General features: G+C 34.7%; 1 protein-coding gene across 1 annotated transcript in view; it reads left to right on the forward strand.

The window, feature by feature from the left end:
- The first annotated feature begins 614 nt into the window (after positions 1 to 614).
- Positions 615 to 26,367, forward strand: part of LOC149795622 (coiled-coil domain-containing protein 186-like) — a 91,581-nt gene continuing 65,828 nt past the window's right edge. The window contains exons 1-3 of the mRNA XM_089965453.1: positions 615 to 718; positions 8,349 to 10,093; positions 22,573 to 22,705. Of these exons, the coding sequence (XP_089821579.1) occupies positions 8,361 to 10,093; positions 22,573 to 22,705 (1,866 nt within the window). The 5' untranslated portion in view covers positions 615 to 718; positions 8,349 to 8,360. The remainder of the gene's footprint in view (positions 719 to 8,348; positions 10,094 to 22,572; positions 22,706 to 26,367) is intronic.

Here is a 26,367-nt window from a genome sequence, read left to right on the forward strand (position 1 = left end):
TATACAACTTACATTATCGGCATAACATTGCAAAGCAATTACCAGGTTCAGAAGCGAACCTACCTGTGTCAGAGAAGAAACATGTGGTACTAAATGTTTCTTAATAAAACGCAACTTTATAACTAATATAAATCTCTTGTCAAGTCACAAACAAGAATAGAAAATATTTGCATTATACTACGTAAGCCTAAGCTACATAGAAAAGTAAGTAAGAGTTAGGACGGAGTAAGGACGACTAAATCCAGTCTTCTGTCCATTTATCTAGCCAGTCAGCCATACAACATACATGATTACGACTCCATCAACAAGAGTTGCGAATATTTACAAAATGTTTGCAAATATTCTTACAAGTACTGCAATGAGTTTCTTAATATTCCCGGTAGAATGATTTTCTTCTTCTTCTTCTTCTCTTTATTTATTTTGGGACTAGTGAACTTACATATAAATTAATTAATTTTAATAATAATAATAATAATAATAATAATAATAATAATAATCTATTCCGATATACCAAGCTTGATTTTTACACACAGAACATTATCCGGAACGAAGCAAAATCGAGAGCCATTCCGAAAATACTGATCATGTGATGTAGCAAATAGCTCGCCATTTTGTAAAGTTGGCAGAGAGATGTCAACTGTCATGAACGGTCGGTACCACGTCCAGTCAGCTTGAAAATGAAAATAATGTGATTTTTATGTTGTGCCAATAATATAAGGTAAATAGCGAATAAAAAAGCATCACCGATTCTTTTGAGAGTGGTATTTGCAGAGCTTTCAGTCAAGTAGATTTTTTTTCTAATCAGACTCGAAACCGTTTCAGTCAGTGTCAGAACAACTGCATGCGTGTAACGTCACAGGATTAATTTTTTTTTCGGTTCTGGCAGACGAATAGTATGTCCCATATCGATTTCTTACATTCATATTTTGTAGTTAAAGGAAACGATGCAATCTCTCTCTCCCTCTCTCTCTCTCTCTCTCTCATGTACCCATGTTTAGGTAGCAATAGTGGAAGATTTTTTTTAGAATTATAGAATATAGGCAATGCAGATTTTTGCATGATTTGAGTGTGCTTTATTAAAAACTTAACTCATAATGATATCTTTTGAAATTCACTGGTAGCATTCAAACAAATGCACCATCCGCCATTTTTAATATTGGTATTTTGTCACTTTTTCAAATTATTGTCTCATATTATTTTATGCTGAAATTTGCATGTCTTACATATGGTTTTATAGAAATGCTTTGTGAATATTCAGTTTTAAAAAAACAATTGACTTTTTTTTGCATTCCAGGATGTTTTGAAACCTGTTTTTTTATGACTCTTAAAATGGAATGTTTCCTGAATAGTTTGAGTGTGCACAATTAAAAACAAGCCCATCTTTATTTTCTTTTTTTATGATGAATTGTAACTGATTGTACACAAAACTTAATTTGGGTAGATGCTCTAGTTTTTGCCTCCCCCACCTCAATTTGTAACACCCTATAGATTTTTTAAGTTAAAGGCCATATTGATATAAAAGTACACAAAACTTAGATATTTCTTAAATTAATTTATAATTTCTGAACTGATTATTGCTGGGGTGTGGGTCCATAACAATATGTTTGCTTTTAAAACCAAATGAAAGTCTCCATACTAACACAGTGGCCATATTTAGTCAGCTTGATATCCATATCTTTCCTTACGTGGAAGCTAAGAAAACCACTCTAGTATCACAAGAGGCAAACATCGTGTTCGCAAAGCATAGCCACTTACCAGATGGCCTAGCAAACTTGAAACGTTGTTAGATCGAGTGATACATGCATGAAACGGATATGAAAATTATTTGTCTCAGAAATTGTGAGTATTAAAATCAGAGCTGATGAAATGTGACCTGGTACTCAAGATTTGCATTGCTAGTCACATGAGTACACAAGTCTAGCAACCCACATTTTCAAATGTTGTAGAGAAAAAATAAAATAAAAATTTAAATGAAAGTTGTATAGTGATTATAATCAAAATACAAAAAGGAAAGAACGCAAAGTTTTCCATATTTGTATATTTCAAGAACAACATCTGGATTTTTGTTGTATCACGGGACTACCATGTTGACATGTGCTCTCTGCTTGGTAAATTAAACTGGCCAGATTGCTGGTTTTAACAAAAGTTTCTGACTTTCATTTAATATAATTGAATTTCTCTACAACAACATTAAAATGGAGTTTGTTGTTGATATGACATGACTAATGGACTTAGATGTTGTCATTTGAGATTCGTGAAGTGACTAGTAATGCAAATGGTGAGTACCGGGTCAGGTTTCATAAATCCCATAGTTTGGTCTAGTCTGTCAGTGTAATAAAGATATAACGTGAAAATAAATAATTTTTCTATTGATTTCATGCAGGTGTAAGTCGATATAACATAAGTTTAAATTTTTTAGTCCTGCTGGTAAGCGACTACCTTATATCACTACTGCACTGCAGCGGCAAATTCCGTATTTTCGATATGCAATTGCAATGACCCCATACCCCAACCTAAAGGTCCAAATATGAGAAAAAGAGTGAAAATATTCTGTGGAAACCCGGATTAGAAAACGGACTGCTATTCGTTTTAATCCAGATTTGTAGTCCAAATTGCTGAATCTTGGAGCTGATATGAGGAATTGTCGTCCCTTGTATTATATATTAAAAAACTATTTGAGCCCCTGTATCAGTACAGGTTTGGGCACTGGTTTCATGAATTACAAGAAGACAAGTTGATTTTACAGAAAATTGAGTCCTTGTTTATGCAACAGTATATAATTTTGAAGGTCTTTTGTCAAAATTTAAATCAACCCTTTTGAAAATGTTTTTTAAATAATGGATTTTTAACAAGATCTTCTTAAGGAGATTAGGGTGTTTGACAAATCTTGCTTGGGATTTTATTGGCACAGACAAATTCAGGGTTAAACTTTCTGCAGATGCTGTGTTCATTCTGGAAATGAAAAAAGGGGGTCTCTTGGGTCAGAAGTGGAGTCATTGAGAAGAAGAAAAAAAACATGGGTCAAAAATATCTTGGCTGTTTCTTGATCACTTAAAAAAAATTAACACACATATCAGTATCATCCTTTTTTCTATTTAATTTGAATTCGTCATGCTTGAGTAACCATTCCCCTGTCAGATTTTAATTCCTCATGCTTGAGTAACCATTCCCCTGTCAAATTTGAATTCCTCATGCTTGAGTAACCATTCCCCTGTCATATTTGAATTCCTCATGCTTGAGTAACCATTCTGCTGTCAAATTTGAATTCCTCATGCTTGAGTAACCATTTCCCTGTCAAATTTGCAACATTTGAGTCTACATTTTTTCTTCCTTGTAAGATACATTTCCACTATACCTCAGTCGAACATGTACTGCACTTCCTGCTATATTGTTGTTTGTAAGATGACTGTCAGCAGTTATCCCATTTTTCATGTAATAACAAGGGAGGGCTATTCATATATAGAATAAAATTGGGAATACTCCGATGGTGTACATTGTTGGATTAAGAAAAAGATTTGTTCAGCTAATAAATTTGTTAATGGAAGACCATACACAACTCGTAAGTTTATTATAATTTGTCAGACAACCTAGTGCAATTAAAACGTATTCCTTAATAAAAAGGGTGAGGTTGTCTTCAAGGGTATGTACAGTATTCAACCAGGCTGATCATTCTTTAAATGTCACGTATACTATTCAACCAGGCTGATCAGTCTTAAGATGACATGTATACTATTCAACCAGGCTGATCAGTTTTAAGATGGCATGTTTACTATTCAACCAGGCTGATCAGTCTTAAGATGGCATGTTTACTATTCAACCAGGCTGATCAGTCTTAAGATGGCATGTATACTATTCAGCCAGGCTGATCAGTCTTAAGATGTCATATATACTATTCAACCAGGCTGATCAATCTTAAGATGGCATGTGTACTATTCAACTAGGCTGATCAGTCTTAAGATGGCATGTATACTATTCAACCAGGTTGATCAGTGCTAGTACCACTAGAGCAGAATGTGACTAGTATACTCACAAAAAGTCTGCTGATATATATTTAGTTGTCAGAACTTTGTGTATGAGATCTGAGGTCCAGCATGATTATTGATGTTTGCAGTTATTTTGGATGAAATCAGAGATGCATCATGTATATTCCTGAGTACCTGGTTTGCAGTGACTTTGTTGAGTGTTAGTGGCAGTAGATAGGCTGACTGGAACCGTAAATAACTTGTATGAACAATCTGCCAAGCCGCTTGGACTTTTATCAATGTCCGCATTAGGCTGACATGGTAATGAGGACTTGACAGCAAATGATAAAGTGAGTAGGCATTGTTTACTTTGTTGGATTTAAGAATTTTTGGGATGATGTTTGTGTTATTTGGGCAGAAAAGTAATAGAAGAGGAAAATCCCTTAGGCTGTGAGCTCATAGAATTCTGGACATCAGGGAGAAGTTTGGTATATAAATATGCCAGGATATCTGTTAATGGAATCCCATTGTATTTATTCATTGATTTGTAATGTTGAGGTCATGGGTTATTTTTCCTCTAAACTGCCTTTTGCTGTTTCTATGGAAAGATTTCAGTTGGTACTGGTAAATATTTATTTCTTTCCTACCAAATTACGGTAAGACTATCAGACTTGTGTTCTTTATAATAAGCAAGTACAGTGACAGTTTTTGTGAATCTGGTTCCTCAAACTTGAGGACGTGTCAGCCACAATCCATTTTCAAATTAAGGTTTGAGTCTCGGGCTCGGCCAATGTGGATATGTGAGAAAGCTTGCTGGTAGCTTCTCGTGGGTCGGTGGTTCTTTCCGGGGTTTTCCCGGGTTCTTCCTTCACCATTAATACTGGCCGCCATGTTTAGCCTATCGTGTGCTGAAAAATGGCGTTACACCCCACAACAACAACAACAACAAAGTGTTGGATAGTCTGAACACATGCATCTGCAGTTACATGTAAGTTGAAAGCCACTTAACTATCTCTGTAGTGTTTAGAAAGAATGAAAAATATTGACAGCAGTGTGATATTTAAATCAGTACCAAGTTACCTTGACTTGCAGCTATATTGGTATTCTGTAGTAATTTTACAAGAAGAAAAGGTTTAATGGAACACTGTCTTGTCCTTTATTTTAATACCTAGCAGAATAAGTAATTATTAGGCTTGAGAGTCACCATAGTGGTAGTACAGTATCATGTACATTGATGCAGTAAAGTAGGATCTCAGAATGTTAGATATGAAATGTATGATGTATTGGGTAAAACATTATTCCCATTTTACAAGCAGCGTGTGACAGTGATGCTTTTTGAATGATTTTCATATTTAGTAAAAAGCTTTTGTGATACTTTCCATGCAGTACATAAAGCAGGAACAATGCACAGTATCTGGGTTCAGGACATGATAAAGAGAAACAATAATAATGATGTTGGCAAGCTGTTCCTTGTAATAATTGACAGTCACCAAAACAAACATGAGTGCAAATATTAGACTTATTGATCTGAATGGGACACTGGGAGCATAACAAAAGGATCAATATATATATAACTACAGCACCAGTTTTACCATCTTATTTAAATGACTGTTTTTGCTGGCAAGCACTGTAGAGTCTGAACAGTTAATAGCACACATGTATTATACACATATGTCCATTGTGAAATGAACTTGAAACTTTCGATGTATTATACACATATGTCCATTGTGAAATGAACTTGAAACTTTCGATGTATTGTACACATACGTCCATTGTGAAATGAACTTGAAACTTTCGATGTATTATACACATACGTCCATTGTGAAATGAACTTGAAACTTTCGATGTATTATACACATACGTCCATTGTGAAATGAACTTGAAACTTTCGATGTATTATACACATACGTCCATTGTGAAATGAACTTGAAACTTTCGATGTATTATACACATACGTCCATTGTGAAATGAACTTGAAACTTTCGATGTATTATACACATACGTCCATTGTGAAATGAACTTGAAACTTTCGATGTATTATACACATACGTCCATTGTGAAATGAACTTGAAACTTTCGATGTATTATACACATACGTCCATTGTGAAATGAACTTGAAACTTTCGATGTATTATACACATACGTCCATTGTGAAATGAACTTGAAACTTTCGATGTATTATACACATACGTCCATTGTGAAATGAACTTGAAACTTTCGATGTATTATACACATACGTCCATTGTGAAATGAACTTGAAACTTTCGATGTATTATACACATACGTCCATTGTGAAATGAACTTGAAACTTTCGATGTATTATACACATACGTCCATTGTGAAATGAACTTGAAACTTTCGATGTATTATACACATACGTCCATTGTGAAATGAACTTGAAACTTTCGATGTATTATACACATACGTCCATTGTGAAATGAACTTGAAACTTTCGATGTATTATACACATACGTCCATTGTGAAATGAACTTGAAACTTTCGATGTATTATACACATACGTCCATTGTGAAATGAACTTGAAACTTTCGATGTATTATACACATACGTCCATTGTGAAATGAACTTGAAACTTGCGATGTATTATACACATACGTCCATTGTGAAATGAACTTGAAACTTTCGATGTATTATACACATACGTCCATTGTGAAATGAACTTGAAACTTTCGATGTATTATACACATACGTCCATTGTGAAATGAACTTGAAACTTTCGATGTATTATACACATACGTCCATTGTGAAATGAACTTGAAACTTTCGATGTATTATACACATACGTCCATTGTGAAATGAACTTGAAACTTTTGATGTATTATACACATATGTCCATTGTGAAATGAACTTGAAACTTCTGATATTTATGCGTCTCAACCAGATTTAATTACAAGTCACATAGGGATGATTATTCAAAGAGAGGAAAGATACTATTCCAAGAGTAAAACATATAAACATGGTTAATAGTGGTAAAAAGATAGTTAACCTGTCTGCAATTTCATCAATAAGAGTCTTAAAATTAAGCCAAGACTTAAGATATTTGATTACTTGATTTCTGGTTGGATTTAAATTTCAGCCCAACAATTTTACTGGATTCTAAGTTTAAGTTCAAGTTCAGGATTAAGTACTGTCCATTCCATATGACTTATTTAGGCATAGAATGATTGTAAGAAGTTTCCATGTGACTTATTTAGGCATAGAATGATTGTAAGAAGTTTCCATGTGACTTATTTAGGCATAGAATGATTGTAAGAAGTTTCCATATGACTTATTTAGGCATGGAATGATTGTGAGAAGTTTCCATATGACTTATTTAGGCATAAGAAGTTTCCATGTGACTTATTTAGGCATAGAATGATTGTAAGAAATTTCCATGTGACTTATTTAGGCATAGAATGATTGTAAGAAGTTTCCATATGACTTATTTAGGCATAGAATGATTGTGAGAAGTTTCCATATGACTTATTTAGGCATAGACTGATTGTAAGAAGTTTCCATGTGACTTATTTAGGCATAGAATGATTGTAAGAAGTTCACATTTTATGTCTTGGAATTATTGTTGGTATTTTCATTTATGCACATGTTATAAATATTATATGGTATTTTACTCATACTTTTTAATCTTGCTTGTTTGTATCAGATCTCTTTGATAACTCTGAGGTCATCAGGTCATTCATAATACCTGTACTGTATGTGTAGTTCTGATTCAATGACTTTACTATTGCAGTAAAACTTGTATTATGTTGCCATTTTAAAAATTTAATTATACGTTTTATTTTGTAGGTTAAGAAATGAACACACATTGTTTTGTATCGATAAGCAATTCAGGGTGCTAAGGGTATTTTCTGCAGAGCTTGTTGTAAAGAGTTTTTGTTAAAATTAATGCTCTTTTTATCCCCATGCTTTATTGTTAGTGATATGAGCTGCTGTCCTTCTGTCTGTTCAACCATCCATTTACATGTAGTTCTTTGTAAACCACTGGATGGAAATTTTCATAAAATTTGGTAGTTTCTTGTCTATGTGCAGGAGGGGGGTATTTCGGCTAATTACCCATGTGCTCCCAGGGAGTCGGGTGAAAGGTCAGATATTCAGACCACATTCCAGGCCATTTGCATATTAGCATATTTGAGACTACAGGCACATAAGCACATTCAGTGTCAGAATTTATTTGGAATACCACTGGAATTCAGTTGAAACATCATACATTGGAACTTGTGATATAAGATCTTTTTTAAATTTTCACCTTGTATTTTAGGGAAAACATGTTGGTTTCACTTTTCTGTTATCTAGTTTAAGACAAATCTTAACACTAAACTTTTTTTCACAGGTATGTGTAGGTAATGATTTACATAAATTCTATACTTCCAGAGGCGTGGCGACATGTCCAATGTTGACCCAGAGAATGGTGACCCATTAGAAAATGCTGATAACCCAGAAAGTGGGGACTTGTTAGAAAACCCACAACCAGAGGAGGATTTCCAGGTAGAAGGCACAACTGTTTGGGATGCAGTCCAAGTTTCATCACATCCAGTACCTCCAGAGTCCCAGGAGAGCAACCCTGAACCTGAGTCAGAGTTTGGTTGTTATGGAAATCATGAACAAGAAGGCTCAACAGCAGCACTGAGTTCACACATCAGAGACAATAAAGGTGATATCAGTAATTCTCATGCAAGACAAGATCCAAACAGAAGTGCAGTAGTGGGCGAAGTGAGAAGTTTGTGTGTTTCTCCAGTTAGTGTTAATGAGGATACTGGCATGGATTACACCAACAGAATTCCTGAAGATGATAGAAATTCAAACTCAGAAGTTGAGGACAATGCAAGTGATGCAGAGGATGGGATATGTGTGGAGGAAATGTGTGAGGTAGAAAGAGAGGAGGGTGGGATAACTGTAGAGCCATGTGAGGCAGATCAAGTGTCTGGTATAGAAACAGTATCCTCTTCTAATGAAGAGGCCCAATTGTGTTCAGGTTGTTCTGGAGACAACATTAAAGATGCAGGAGGAATGTCAGATTGTCATTCAGTGAAGTCATACAGTGTGAGCCCAAGTTGTCTTCAGGGTGCATATCGAATAGAAAATCAGCCACAAGAACCTTATGCTGTCCAGAATGGGGCTAATGGGCTTTGTATGCCAGAGGATGAGATAGATGTAGTAGTGACACATGGCAGGAATGTTGAAGCGGATCGTGAGCTCTGCGAGCCAGAATGCGATCAGAGTTCAACAGATGCAAACACTGCAGTGCCAAATGACACAGTGGAGTCGTCTGAAGTGTGTGAATCAAGCAGATCATTAAATATTCACGTTTCAGTGAATGGTTGTCCCATGGGAGAGTCTGATAGACCAAGTTATTTGCAAGCATCTGAGTCATTGGGAATAGAAAGTGATCACAGTTCAGGAGAGGCTTCTTGTAGTGTTCAGGGTGATAGGCTGGTACTGTCACAAGGATCATTATTACATGCAGAAATGAATGGACAAGAAAGAAATAATGACAGGAAACCAAATGGTCGTGAATGTAATTTGAGTGCATTTCATAGGAAAGACATTCAGGATAGTACATCCTCTAACCAGAAGGCCGCAAATGTTGATGCCGCTAATGTACATCACTCGGAGAGTGATTTTGTGGCTAGTGATAAGGTTAGTCACACAGGAAATGAATGTGCCACTTTGACTTGCCAAAATGTATCCACTGATTTAAATAAGGATGCATATGTTAGTCCCAAGCATTCAGTTCCTCAGGAGAGAACAGATAGCTCCCTCTTAGGAGTAAAAAATGCTTCTGTAGGGAAGCTGACATCCTCGGAATCAATGCATTTAGCTCAGGGTAGAAAGGGACCGAATGTTTTGCTGAAGGTTAGTGATCTCTCCTCTTGCAGCATTGACGTTAGTCATGACTCCGAAGAGGAATTATTGTCAGAACTTGATGCCACTCTTCAGTGTTCTCCGCAGACATCAGCACACTGTGATATTAATGGTGATGTTATGGATAAAAATTGTGATAGTATTACAGAGGAGGAGATTCCCTTCCAGAAAGACATTACAGCACTTAGGGATTTAAAACACCAACTGAGACAAGCGAAACAGTTGCTGCTCCAGCGGGAATGTGAAATAAGCAGGTAAGTTGGACCTTTATGTTGCATGAGAGAAGAATGTATATATTTGTTTCACAAAATGCAGAAATGATCTCTGTGTTCCAGCTAGAATCTGGAAGGGTACCAGTCCATCAACAAGGACTCAGAGTGCATGAAAATTCTTGTAAATGATACATAGTTTTAACTTTTGTGACAGGTTTTTGTATACTGGCTAACTTTTATGCATTCTATTTTTCAAGGATTTTAGGCCCCCCCCCCCCCATTTCAGATCAATACTCACATAAATTTAGGGTCAGTTGGTACGGTTAACATTTTTTCTCTATTTGTTCACTCACCAAAAGGTTGCCCTTGAGAGTTTTTAATATTTTTAATATAAACCAGTTTTACTTACCACATATACAGTACTCACATATAAGTTAGTTTGCATTTAAGTTAGTAAAAACATTAAAAAGTGTATGACCTGCGCACAAGCTGACACAAGTCTGAGGCAACAACACAAGATGCATGCAGTAAGTTCTAAATGCATTTATTTAGGCAAATTTATATAAGAAAATGTTACATGTATAACTCTCTCATGGTTAGCGTGTATGATTATAGTAGGGAAATGTTATATGTTAATATAATTTGTTTAAAAAGTCATTAAATTTACTTTTCTGTTTTCTTATTGTTTCTTCCTAATTTAGTTTGGTGTATAATATGATGAGATGATGACAAGAATTGAGTATTTACTGGTTGCGACACAGTACCTCTCCCTTTTGAGACTGGTTATTTATTGCTTATGTGTTATTACATTAGAATTTTGCATCAGTGCACCAGTTTTTATTTTGCCTTGAAACTAAATACCTAACTCATTAAAATGTGATCCCAGTATGACAGCAGTAAAGTTTAAAAACAACAATAGAGTTTGGTTCAATGCCCCCGTTTAGGCTAGTGAACATATTTACATAATGGCGCCACTGCATGTACATTGTAGGTAAAATTTCTTAAATTATTTAGCTTATGTGTGAGTATATATGGTAACTTAATGTTCATTTACTTTAAATCAGTCTGACATTGATTTTATAGTTGGGTATACATGTAATCTTGACATTCCTAAGAAATATTTTGTACATGCATTCTAGCCATATATGAATCACACTGTCTAGTCGGTATCAAATAGACAGTTAAGTGATTACAATGAATAAAACATACAGAAATCATTGTGATTCCTCATGGTGTCCCATAGAACTAATGAATTAAATCTAATCCACACTCATTGCAATATTCAGAAAATCCATTTTAGTTGTGTTTTTTTATTTGCTTTAGAAGCTGGGAAAAAATGCCAAGGGATGACTGGCAAATTGCAGGATCAGTCTGAAAACTAATATCAAATCTATTTTTTATTTAGATCTGTCATTTTTTTTCTAACTTTTTTCTTTCATTTATGCCTTTATATGGTAGATTCCTACTCTTACATGGGTCTGGTAACCACTATGCTTCAGTAACCATTTAATTATTTTGATGTAATTTAAACAGAAGTCCTCCTCTTGTTTCTCTCAGCAGACAGGTCAATATAAGCAGTGTTTGCATATCATATGCTATAAATTTAACAAAAATGCATAATAATGTTTGAGTTCAAAGCACACAGAATAGTTTTAATATTGTGCGTCAAGTCTACTGTTATCATTATAATCTTTGTGATAAGGATGAGTTCTTGATGTTCTCTGTACAGTTGCAATAACTGTACTCGATCCTGTTGCGAATAGCCATAAAACAGCCATTAAGCTCGTCCAAAGTTACGCTTTATCTCTTAATTGTTGACAGCTGTTCCAAGGCATGGCATACATTTTAATAGTTAAGATTGTAGAGTAAAGGTTTATGTGTTCACCAGCTACCCAATTGAAGTTGTAAAAACACAACTAGTTTGAAACCCATAATTAAAATAATGAACTCGATAAAATCTTTGTTGTTTAAAACTGCCCCATCTGCAATTCTGTGCAATTTTTTTTATAGCTGATATGTAAGGCCCCCCCCCCCCCATGTAGTTCTGGTCAGACGACCATCCCTGCTTTTCATTTCCAATAAAAAAATTTCAGAATTAATTTGTACATCTACCGTAATTGGGCCGGTGAAGCACTTAGTACATTTTAAATATTAATCATATATATAGCACCCGGTTTACTTTTATTTGATTATTGAGTTCAGATTATTCATACCAATCAATATGTGATGACGGACGTCTGTATAGAAAACAAACTAAGTAGGGCTTACCCTTTTTTTGAGTAATCTGTAGCCAGATTTATTTTATTTCCTCTATTGCTAGGTGTTCACTTCTTTTACCTCGCTTGGCACTCAGCATTAAGAGGTCAGTGTTAGGACTGGTCGGCCTGGTGTCAGGATAATGTGACTGGGTGGGACATCATGCTACATGTCTGCGGCATGATGCCCCAGTGCTGGACATCACTATAAACTGCCACGCTGCAGACATCGTAGCAATATGACTGAAAAATTGTTAAAGCTATGTTAAAAATCCAAATCACACAAATCACTTCTTTTAGCAACACCACCAGTTTTAGCACCTACTCCAACCCAGTAGATTAGTATTATTTATCTAACTACCAGCCCTGTAGTCCACTGTTTTGTTGTTCGTCCCTCGAGTTGACGAGGACCACTCTAGTCATCCAAGTGTTGGAGAGGCTGGTTCTGTTCTTTGGTTGCGCAGGTGCCTGATGAGGCCAATCCTTGCACAGAATGTTTGTTTGCATAAGGGTTGAGTGGGTTGAGTAGTACCTTTCCAGGTGAGTTGATGGCATGCACTTTTCTGGCTTGTCTCTTCAGCTTTGCAGCTGCTGTCCTGCTAGATTTGCACAACTTGGAGCCTTTGTGCATGGAGGAATGCCAAGTGACTCGATCGCTTTCTGTTTGCTCCAAGGAATTAGGGTTTATGTTGAACGCTTTCAATGCAGCTTTCAGATTGTCTCTGAAGCATTTTTTCTGACCTCCATGGGATATCTGTCCTAAGCTGTAGCTCACCATAAAAGAGTCTCTTAGGCAGCTGGTGGTGTGGATGCTGGGTAGACCTGCTTGGGTGAGTACCTCAGTGACTGGAACCTTGTCCTGCCACTTGATGTGAGGATTTTCCTGATACTTGTGGTATGAAAGTGGTTCACCCTCCTGGTGTGGTATTGGTTTTGCATGTGTAAAGTAGTGTGGGGAGCACAACTGCCCTGTAGACCTTAAGTTTGGTCTGGAATGCTGATGCCTCTTCTATTTCAGATGTTGGCATATAGTCTGCCAAATGATGTGCTGGCTCTGGCAATGTGGAGGTTCGCCTTGTTGTCAATAATGACACTGTGACAGTGTGCTGCCAAGGTAGGTGAAGTGGTTCACTAAGTTGAGTTGGGCTGAACATAGGGCTTTCTAGGGGCCAGCTGATGCAGGACTTCAGTCTTCTTGGTACTGATGGTGAGACTGAAGCTTGTTCAGGAGCTGGAGAACTTTTCAATGCTGCATTGCAGGTCAGCTTTTGGGCCAGCATTGAGGGCACAGTCATCAGCAACTAAGAATTCCGTGATAGTGTGTGTCATAATCATGGTTTTCACTTGATTATTGAAGCGTCTTTGAATTCCTGGGGGATCATCTCTTGCTGCCACATCATTAAAAACAGTTGGTGGAGCCTTTCTATCTGGGCTGTGCCCCCTTCCTTGTAGACTTAATCTGGGATGGAGTCTGAACCAGGAGCTTTGCCACTGGACAGCAGATGTATCACTTTCTGTGTCACGAGCAAGGTTCTAGGGTCATCCAGTGCTTCATTGAACATGCGTGTTTTTGGTTGTGTCAGTTTGGTTGGAATGATTGGTCTAGTTTGGTCAAGTATCAACATCAATGCTTAAGTGTGTTGTCTATGAATAGTTAAGGGTAGTGTTTAATTGGCAACAATACAGATATGATATACAATATGGTATGAAGTTACATGCACCTTTGCTCAATGTACATGTTATAGGGGGTTGTTTCAAAGTAAGTTAAAAAAAAAGTAAAAACAGATCAAGTGGTTGTTTGTTAAGTATTTTACTGACATAAAAAACTATAATATCATTACTCCTTTTAATTACAAAGTGTTCTTTTAAAGTCATATGGGCAAAATACACTGCATGTATCTCCATCCAAACACACACTTTCAAATTTGAATACAGTTGGCATCAATATAATAATTTTGTATACACACACAAAATATGTTTATGATAAACATAACATAATGCTGATTTTTCAACTTGAAAATAAAGTATTGCATAAAAAAGTTGTTAAATGGATGCTGGAAAATAGAAAACATAATTCAAGTAAGAGAAGACAAAAATATATATATATAAACATATATATGGCATTTCTTGCTTTGCTCCCGCTTCTCCCTGTTCAGCCCTCACTTCTACCTACTCTGTCCAAACAGAGAAGTTGCTTCTCCATAAAATTCATTTCTAGCTTGACCCCTGTCAGAAGAGAGAGTTTGATAATATGATCAAGGGAAGAGACTAAGAAAGTACCAGAAATACTGTGAAAGTGAATACAGATGGTTGAAGTATGACCCAGGAAATGACGTGCACTTTCTGTACAGAGTATTCAGAGAAATACCAAAGCTCATTGGTTACTTCTTTCATAGTGATGTGTAAAAACCTTCATCACACTATGCAAGTCGCCAGGGTTCATTGAAATAAAAATGGTGAAATCAGATTGGAGAAATTTACAAGGATCACCTGCATTTTTGGATCTAATGATGGTGATCCTTGCTAGATGTAGATATTTATAATCCAAGAGATGCCATCAAACTGGCATGCTGCTGAACCAAGAAACAGAGATCTTACGGACCTAGAGCTGATGACAAATCAGAAACAGAAAATGAACATTGCGCTATTCTTTGCCAAATTACATCTTATGCTTGCCTGTAAATGGATTATGCATGAAAAATTAATGTAAAAATTAAACAATAAATAGTTGTGTTTATCATTTATATTAACATATTTTTAATTCCACTCATCATACAAATTTGTATATATTCTAACAAGAAGGACTGCTGCATGAGAACTGCATAAGAACTAATTTGTCGAGCATATACCTACATGTAATTTCCTAATTTTCTATTTAGAGCAACTGCAAATGACCCATTTCCAAGAAAACAGATGGGTTTCTTTAATTTGAAACTTTCCCTTGCAGATTCATTATATTGATCAGACATGATTTTTCTCCGTTTTAAAGCTGAATTCCACTTTTCTCCTGACTTGGATCAGATTTTTCATGATATAGTCCATTTTTTATATCATCTCCAATCCTTTTTTAAAAAATGGACTGTCTGGTCCCATTCCGCAATGACCCTTATAAATTATTCGTTCCATATGTTAGTTAGCACATGACTCGTGTAAAGAGTATTCTGATTGGTCAAAGGTTTAAATTCATCCAATGAATCTTCGTGTAATGGAAACTGATGGCAATGGAAAGAAGAAGCATGCTTGCAAAACATGGTGTCCCGAGTTGTTGAGAGAGACCATGGCATGAAAAGTTTAGATAAAGGTTTAAAAAATGTATGGAAATGGGAATTGCTGGAGCAAAAAGTTGATGGAAATTTAGTTGGTCAGTTTTTATAAGAAAACTGAATGATAGAGGACTGGCATTTTGTGACCTCAGCAAGAAAGATCTGAATTACGGTAATCGTGGTTGGAAGAGTTTGGAACAGCACCTGCAAAAGAAGCTGTGTACGGAAAAATTGAAGCTCAGGCATGTGGAAAAAGTACAGTTAATTACTATAAAAAGTAAGATTTCTTGAATGAGAGAATAGCTGTAGCCATCTGTCAGAATATGTGCACTGCATGTTGCCAATACAAGCACCAGCATGAAAGGGAAAAGGCTCTCATTCAGATGGAAAAAAAAAGATGATTGCACATTGAGCCAAAAACGTCAGTGGTGACAAAAAGGAAGGCAAAAGAAATCTTTGCCAAAGACACAAAAAGAGCTCAACTGGCATATCAACAGGTTGTGTCCATTGGAGATAAAGACATGTGAATGTATGGGATTATTTGTATATAGTTGATGTACTTCGTGTTTATTTTACAGATTTGTTATGAAAAGAGAGAAGTATAATATATTTGCTGCAAAAATTGACAAATTATTGTGACTTAATTACAATGTGAACAGTGACATTCACATGAAATAACTTCAGCATCAGTAGTATTGGAGAACAAATTCATGTGACAATAAATATTGTGAAATTATTGAAGTCAAGTTGAACATTTCTGGTAAGTTTATTAGTTTTTCAGATGATTATTTTGGTTTATTTTATGATCAAAACTTTCACCAGGAGCAGATTTTTACAGGTGTAAAATGTTTTATTGGTTGGTGGCCTGGACCTCCGGATCATGGGCACTACCCCTCAAGACCCAGTTGGGGGAGGATCCCCAAACCCTCCTTAAAAAAATTTCAGCTTTTTTTATTATATGGATGTCCAAAATCACATTTGATTAATATTCAAGTTGGGTAGCAGACCAGTCTGTACTTTTAAAGACAATGGCACCAAATATTTACAGAACAGGTTTTTACAGTTTGACTTGTGGATGAAACTTCTTAGAGCAGATGGGTCTTTCTAAAGTTAAAAACTTGTCCAATCAGAACAAGGACAAATCAACATAGCCTTACAAATTTGTAACCAAAAATATGGGTGTGATCCAATATTGCACACTTCATCATGCAGAATTTGTGGATCTCAGCATAAACATATAGACTAGTTAAAGTGAGTGTAGGGTATAAGTAATTTTTCAGTATGTTTTGTTTTGGTATTCTGGTTCTAATCCACTTGGTATTTTCGTTTTTTTCCCAAATATTTTGACCTACTGATCTGGGTAAGCAATAAAAATAAACAGCTTTAGAAATGATGTCATAGCCTCATCAAAGTAGGGGTACTAATATTGGTACTAGTATAATAATAATAATAATAATAATAATAATAATGACCTTATTTAAAGAGGGTAACACAATTAGCTAAAAACTAATCTACCTTGAGGCCCTCATACAAAGGAATTTATTTATTGAAGCTGCATCTCTGAAGCCACTGGATATATTGGGTTTGGAAGAAGGAAATAGAGTGGGCATTTCTAATCTCAGCTGGAATATTATTCCAGAGCAGAGTTCCAGAGTATTGGAAACTTTTTTTAAATAACTCCTTATTTGGTTTGGGAATTTCATACTGTTTGGTAGACATGGATCGCAGGTGGGGAGTATTACCAGGTAGCCTATACTGGAATAGTGATTGTAAATATTCAGGAGCACTATTCTGAGATATCCTGTGCATTAATTTGGCTTTTCTCAAACAGATTCAGTCTTTAATAGGTAATATTTTTAACCTACCAGCTAAACTTTCCTTGCTTTCTTTCTGGATTAATATTACCCCCAAATGCTCTTTTTTGAAGATGTGCCAGCTTTGCTATGTTTTTATCATTTGAATTACCCCATACTGTACTACAGTAGTCCAAATAGGGTTGTATGTAACTGTTATAAAATAGTTTCCTGTGCCATTCAGGGAGAAAATGTCTTATCCTACTGAGAAGCCATAAACTTGAATTGACTTTTTTACTGGTATGTTTGATATGTTCAGTCCATGATAGGTTATTATCTACCAGAACACCAAGTAGCCTATCATGACAGACTATTTGCAAATTTGTATCCTTCCATGTCAGACATAGTTCATCACTATCAAGATTTGTCCTTCTTTGCCGTGTTGAGATAAGTAATATATAGTAATATATTAATTACACTTTTTGTGCTCAGATTATGCTTTTTGCACCTTTTAATTGCAAATATTACACTTGTATCTCTCTTGGGATTCACATGTATGTAAAATATTATTTTGATCTTGTGGGCTAGTGAAAAAGACATCTTGTAAAGGTTTTCATGCACTATTTGTACTTTTGCTTTGTATCTTGTGCACTTAGATCAAGTTTGAATGGTACAATTCTGGTGCACCACTTGGTGAATAAGCTAGATTAAGTTTACCCTGGACTTAAACAATAACTACCAATCAAAACCGAATGTAGCATATTCCACTGCATGACACACCTAAAGTGTAGGCCTCTAAATTAGTCAGAGTTTCCTCTGATCCTTGTCACCCCATTTTTTGATATTTGGATATTTATGTTGGTAAGTAGGGTCAGAGTCCATTCCCCTATCGCAAAGTTGGAATTCACCAACACCATTTGATGTCGGCATGGGGTAACCACTTACTAGCCGGCCCAGCAAACTTGAACGACCTTTCAAGGAGATATACCTGCATGAAATTGATAGGAATATGTCTTCTTTACATTGATACATTTTATGAATAGCTGAAGATGCTGATGGGATAAATAAAAATTAACATGGATTTGGTGAGAAGGCTGATTTTAAATTTCACGAGTTTTGTAGAATGGGAATGGGTGTTGTCAGTAGTGTTTCTTTTTTACTGACAGAAAAAACAGACTCTGTGCACAGCAGCTTTCTATGATGAATTCTCAATTTCAGGAATAAAAAGGCAAGTGACTAATAAATATTCAGACTGAAGATTTTAATAACTGTACAGTGTAAGTATCATCTTGTATCAATACACATCAGAATATGTTTTTCCAGTCTTTGTTCCTGCTGCAATACCACTTTTGTTAATGTTTATTGTTACATACTCATGAGATTTCAGTTACGATTACATGTACACTTTTCAGTATTAGGTCAAGGAAGTTTTCATAACAGTAATTGTTAAGGGAAAAAAAATTCATAGAAGAGAGTTGTCATGTGCAATCAATATGAGTACAAAAAATTCCTGTTCCTGGCATATTGGATAAGTGTTATGTTGTTGTTGTAGTAGGGTTTAACGCCATTTTTCAGCACACGATAGGCTATACATGGCGGCCAGTATTAATGGTGGAGGAAGAACCCGGGGAAAACCCCAGAAAGAACCACCGATCCACGAGAAGCTACTGGCAAGCTTTCTCACATACCCACATTGGCTGAATCCGAGACTCGAACCCACACAGACAGAGGTGAGATGGCAGTGATCCGTAACGGAGAGCGCGTTAGACCACTCGGCCACTCGGTGCCCCCGATAAGTGTTATGTAACATGTACCCCACTGTTCCCAATCCACAAGTGATACAGTGTAAATATGTTTGACATTACATTTCTATCAGTGGCAGTGACTTATTTCTAAGAATAACAGAATGTGGAGGGGGAGAAAAGACCCATAATTCATTAATTGTACTAGACCATATAATGAGATTATGGATTCCAAAAAATCAAATGTGAAAGAGAAATCCTTTCATGGATGTAACAAAAGACCCAAATTAAGAATATTAACCCAGTAAAACTGCAACAACAGGATTAAACAAAATTATGTCTGCTTATGTCTTTTAATATTTAAGATTGGTTCAGTCAGTAAGATCGGTTCTTTGGTGTGTCTGTTATAGAATCACACATCACAACACTAGTTGGCTATCTTCAATGATGCAAGATTGTTTGACAAAGATCCTATTGGTGTCTTATGTTACATCTTTTTCTGAACCAAAAATGTTAATATATTTATACGATTTACACAATACCAAATGAGGAATTATATCCATTCATGTGGAAATAATTTGTCCATAATCTCGTTCTCATGTAAAATGAATTAATATGGGGCAATTAAAAGGAAGTAGGAAGGTCAAGAATGGCTATGCCAATTTTGATAAATTTTAGCATAAATGTTTCTTTTGGACATATTCTGTCATAATTTCAGCAATGGTGGCTCCCATAGCAATGGTGTGGCTTCCTTAACAACGGGGTAGAAAACCTATTTTGACATGTTATCTAGCCATTTTATATATAACTTGGTAGTAATGTTTGTTAAGTCATGCTGTATCAAAATTTTGCCCAGGGTCCTCCAGTAGCAATAATATAACTGACTTCTTTAGCAACCAGGTGGAAATACTATTTTCGACTTGAACAGATTCAATAGGACTGTTTTTTTAGGGCATGGTTTATCAAAATTGCATCTGGAATTGCTCCCTTAACATAGGTATGTCATGTGTAGCTAAAGGCAGGTAAACCAATTTTAACTTCTCCTGAGCCACTCAGTCAGTTTATATCAAACTTTGTAGAAATGTCTAAATATTTTCCTCATGCTGCACCTTTGCTTCTGTTTCATAGTAAAATTTGAAAAGGCACATGTATACATTGACAGTGCATCATGAGAGGTTCACTAAAATAGCTGTCTATATCCAGTTGTTCCAACCAGAAATTTTATAGCAGTGGGGAAGGGTACTTTTTTGTTGAGAGTTGTGATGTCATTATTATATTTGTAATTTCACAATGAAAATGTACATATTTATTTTCTTATCAAATTGTAATCAAACAAGTTGAATATATAAGGTAAATAAAAAGAATCAAAGCAACAGCTTTGACAGACCTTTTTTGTTTGTATGGTGTGGTTTGTGTTCATAAGGAATCAAGATAAGAAAGAGTAAGTTGACAGTTTTTGTTTTGTATAATAGATTAATTACTTGGCACACATAATTAAATTATACAGTATCAGCAATATACATGTAAAGAAGAATAATTACAAAATTCATGCAATTAATAACATTTATTAGGCGACAAAGAAAATATTATGGCTTAGATTAATTTTCTACAGGCACCAATTTAAATGGTGACCTAATGCAAAGATCTGCAATTCTGTGTAATAAACCCTATTCAAGTGAATAAGCACAGCACCTTTATTCATGCCCAACTGCACCCACCCATCCCAGCTGTTTTTCAGGCAGTTAATTTTCTGTACAAATGATTTGTTTACTTTTAAAATATTCATATGAAATGTGCATTTCATTAGTAGATTCTTCAGATTTTATGCTGTCAACTTTTCATGTATGTATGTGTATACTTTATATGTATGTATATACTTGATATGTATGTTTATATCATTGTATGTATATCCATGTACTTGATATGTATGCATATACTTGATATGTATGTATAATTCTATGTATATACATGTACTTGATATGTATGCATATACTTGATATGTATGTATATATCTATAGCCATGTACTTGACATGTATGCATATACTTGAGATGTATGTATGTATACATCGTATGTATGTATATCCATGTACTTGATATGTATGTATATACTTGATATGTATGTATTTATGTATATCTATATACTTGATATGTATGTATATCCATATACTTGATATGTATGTATGTATATCCATATACTTGATATGTATGTCTGTATATACATGTACTTGATATGTATGTATGTATATACATGTACTTGATATGTATGTATACTTGATATGTATGTATGTATATACTTTTTATATATATATATATATATATATATATATATATATATATATATATATATATATACTTGATATCTACTTTGATATGTATGTATATACTTGATATGTTTGCATATACATGTACTTGATATTTATGTATGTACTTGATATGTAATGTATATAAATTCTTATATTTTATAAAAGCATGTGATAATAATAGGATAATTTAGTATCAGAGAGAACTACTAGTATCAAATTATTGCAGTGATTTAAAGGAACACCGTGCAAATGTTCGTAATTGAGTCGATGAACATGTAATAAACAGGTAGAAAGTTAATAAATAATAGATAGGGCCCTTGGAAAATGCAAAATATTTTTGACTCTGGATGCCTCTGGGTTTTTTTCTCTCAGAAAGCTGGAGAGAACACTGACAGCAAAGCCAATTTTGATCAAACTTAGTATCTATGTTTTTTAATACAGTACAAGCTGTCAGAGTTGTGTTTAGAGTGGCTTCCCCTGTAGTATGATTTCTGTAGTAACCAGGAGGTAAACCTACAAATGATTCTTCGCTCCCATCAAGTATTTCTAGCTGTTGTTAATATATAATGAATAGAAAAACTATTGTGTAAAGACTTTGTCTCCAAAACTGCTTTACCATGACTGACCAAATGTAGCATGTAGGATCCTTGCATGAACATTTCATATTCATTCAAAGAGGTCAGTACACTTTAATCCAGCTGAAATTATTTTTAATAGAATCACAGTTAAATAAGTCAGTTACGTCCAGTTTCTACAAAATTGTACGTATCCTGACATGGGTGTCTTTCAGCCAAAGGCAACTGCCTTAGGACTACATTTTCCAATTGGACTAGGATATGCCAGGGGAGATTAAGATGGTCTGCATGTGCGTCTTATTTTTATTAATTCTCTTAACCAGCATAACTAACTAAGCAATAATTAATAAGTTGATTCTTTTCACAGTAGTGCATTTTCTTCTCTTTGATCAGACACAGCTTTATTTTTTGTTTTTGGGTTTATCTTTTTTTTTGACAGAGCTGATAATCTCTAGTTTTTTTTAGACTTGTTTTTAGTTATTATTATTGTTCATTGATGCTGGGGTTTTTTTTAGCAACAATTTAAAGCATAAATTATAGTTAAAGAGCTGAAAGAAGTTAATCATTTTCTTTTTTCTTTTCATTCCAGGCTACGGGAAGAAAATGTAGAGCAGAGCCAGCGACTAGATACAGCCATCAAAGAACAGAATCGTTATCTTTGTGAGATCAACATTCTTAGAAAACAGAACTCTGATGACCTCTACATACCACAGATAAAAGAGGTACAGTGGCTGAACATTTTCTCTTGATACATTGGTCAAAACTGTTTTAATTAAATTTAGGCTGGTTAAAGACTTGTGGTGACTGGATACCAATGTTTGACTAAGTTCACACAAACCATGTTGTACAGTGTTACTGTTACGTACTTAATGTGTCTGTATATGTGTTGGATGTATTTTTATGTTGGATCAATCTTTTCTGTTTATGTCTTTATCTACATTATTTGGTGCAGCTGTTAAACTGTGATTGAGACAGTTCAGTGTACTTCTTATTGGGAAAGCTGTGTCCCATAGTTAAACTTTTTGATCATAGACTCAGGCTTAAGGAATTTGCAGGCACAGTAACATTTCCTCAAAAATGTTTGTGAAATTATGCTATTTCTTTCTGCTGGACCCCTGTAACCAGATATAGAATTAGGCTATTTCATTCTGTTGGGCCCCTGTAACCAGATATAGAATTAGGCTATTTCATTCTGTTGGGCCCCTGTAACCAGATATAGAATTAGGCTATTTCATTCTGTGGGACCCCTGTAACCAGATATAGAATTAGGCTATTTCATTCTGTGGGGCCCCTGTAACCAGATATAGAATTAGGCTATTTCATTCTGTTGGGCCCCTGTAACCAGATATAGAATTAGGCTATTTCATTCTGTGGGGCCCCTGTAACCAGATATAGAATTAGGCTATTTCATTCTGTTGGGCCCCTGTAACCAGATATAGAATTAGGCTATTTCATTCTGTGGGGCCCCTGTAACCAGATATAGAATTAGGCTATTTCATTCTGTTGGGCCCCTGTAACCAGATATAGAATTAGGCTATTTCATTCTGTGGGGCCCATGTAACCAGATAAAAAAGAAGGTATTAGTTTTGAACTAGAACTGCAGTAGTGCTTGCAGATTCAGACAGTGAAAAATCACATGGTTATAAATATAAGGACTAAAAATGATAAATTCATTTGTTTACTCATGACTGCTATGAATCTAGGTCTTAAACTAAGTAACAGAAAGAAGTGAAACCAATAAGTTTATTAAAATTAACAGATAATTATTTTTCTAATCTAGAGAGTGAAAATTTAAGAGAAACTTGCAGTATTGTGAATTAAATGCCAGATAATCATAAATGTTCTGTCACAAGTTCTAAAGTATAGTGTTCTGAATGAATTCCAATATTGAATGTGTTGATGTACAAATAGTCTTGTATAGGTTGCTGTACCAACAGTTGATGTATCACAATGATATAATCCATAATGCCTTCGAATCAATTCACAATAACCCCAAAATAGTGTTTTAGTTCAAAAAGTCAATAAACACTTTGTAATTCCAATGAATAATTTGCATAATGATTCCTCACAATTTATATCTGTACATAGCAGTAAATGAACCTAAAACAGGAATGAAGGAATGAATCATTTTGTCTACCACAGAAACCTAAGATACAATAAAATGGCTAGAATGTGGGTCACAAGTTCACTTCCAGAACATTCTAGTTTGTAAATAAGGTTAGGGCTTGAACTGGAATATCAGTAAACATCTTATTTATAACTTAACTTACAGACATTCTAAACATCAGGTACACACAAATCTATATCCTCAATCAAGGACAAAGATCAGGCACTTATTATGAATTAAATATACATAACAATCACACATACATGTTATCTCTAAAAGTCCATAATACTAAACAGTCTCTTGTTCACATTATGTAATTTTTGTGTACCATAACATAGATCCAACACATTGTGTCCAGTCTGTTTTTAAGATGCAGATACTCTGTTTAATCTTGAGTGTGAATAAAGCTGAAGTGTTTACTAAATTTTCTTTACAATAACAGAAATGATGTCATTTAATCAAAATGATTATAAACTCAACTTGTATGCCTATTTAATAATTAGGTTTTCTAAACAGCTGTTATATTGTTTTTAGTCATGAGACTCTCTAAACAGCTGACAGCTGTTATATTGTTTTAACTCATTAGGTTTCATAAACAGCTTATAGCTGTTATATTGTTTTTACTCATTAGACTTCCTAAACAGCTGACAAATATTATAATGTTCATGCTGTATCTCGATCAACTTGTAATTGTTTCATATGCTGTATGTCTTTTACCTCCTATATTGACAGGATTCAGTTTGTAAGAAAATTCTTTGTTGAATATGTTTGTAGCCTTAGTAATGAATATATTTGTAGCCTTAGTAATGAATATATCTGTAGCCTTAGTAATGAATATATTTGTAGCCTTTGTAATGAATATATTTGTAGCCTTAGTAATGAATATATAGAGAATTTGGGACTGAATATAATTCGTGCTGATCTGACCCCTTACATGGCCACCCTGATGGCCATCTTGAGAATACTATCAGTACAACTTTTTTAATTGCTCTTTGTTGTTGTTTATTCTTCTAAACTACTTGGAGGATTTCATTGAAACTTGGCACACATTCATTCTGTGGTCTAGTTGGTCCCAAATGAAAATGATGATGCTCAGAAATATGGCTGTGACAGCTTGAAAATCTTATTGCTATTCCTATTACATGGATATTCATAAGAACATGGGCTTTTCACTAAAAGACTTTTTATGTTGTCTAGTTGGTCTAAAAGACTTTTTATGTTGTCTAGTTGGTCTAAAAGACTTTTTATGTTGTCTAGTTGGTCTAAAAGACTTTTTATGTTGTCTTGTTGGTCTAAAAGACTTTTTTATGTTGTCTAGTTGGTCTAAAAGACTTTTTATGTTGTCTAGTTGGTCTAAAAGACTTTATGTTGTCTTGTTGGTCTAAAAGACTTTTTTATGTTGTCTAGTTGGTCTAAAAGACTTTTTGTGTTGTCTAGTTGGTCTAAAAGACTTTTTTATGTTGTCTAGTTGGTCTAAAAGACTTTTTATGTTGTCTAGTTGGTCTAAAAGACCTTTTTATGTTGTCTAGTTGGTCTAAAAGACTTTTTATGTTGTCTAGTTGGTCTAAAAGACTTTTTATGTTGTATTGTTGGTCTAAAAGACTTTTTTATGTTGTCTAGTTGGTCTAAAAGACTTTTTATGTTGTCTAGTTGGTCTTAAAGACTTTTTTATGTTGTCTTGTTGGTCTAAAAGACTTTTTTATGTTGTCTAGTTGGTCTAAAAGACTTTTTATGAGGTCTAGTTGGTCTAAAAGACTTTTTATGAGGTCTAGTTGGTTTAAAAGACTTTTTATGTTGTCTAGTTGGTCTAAAAGACTTTTTTATGTTGTCTTGTTGGTCTAAAAGACTTTTTTATGTTGTCTAGTTGGTCTAAAAGACTTTTTATGAGGTCTAGTTGGTCTAAAAGACTTTTTATGTTGTCTAGTTGGTCTAAAAGACTTTTTGTGTTGTCTAGTTGGTCTAAAAGACTTTTTTATGTTGTCTAGTTGGTCTAAAAGACTTTTTATGAGGTCTAGTTGGTCTAAAAGACTTTTTTATGTTGTCTAGTTGGTCTAAAAGACTTTTTATGTTGTCTAGTTGGTCTATAAGACTTTTTATGAGGTCTAGTTGGTCTAAAAGACTTTTTATGTTGTCTTGTTGGTCTAAAAGACTTTTTATGTTGTCTAGTTGGTCTAAAAGACTTTTTATGAGGTCTAGTTGGTCTAAAAGACTTTTTATGTTGTATTGTTGGTCTAAAAGACTTTTTATGTTGTCTAGTTGGTCTAAAAGACTTTTTAT

Source organism: Sinohyriopsis cumingii, chromosome 7 (genome assembly GCF_028554795.1).
Source record: "Sinohyriopsis cumingii isolate HCF-2022 chromosome 7, ASM2855479v2, whole genome shotgun sequence".
Classification (NCBI taxonomy): Eukaryota; Metazoa; Mollusca; class Bivalvia; order Unionida; family Unionidae; genus Sinohyriopsis; species Sinohyriopsis cumingii.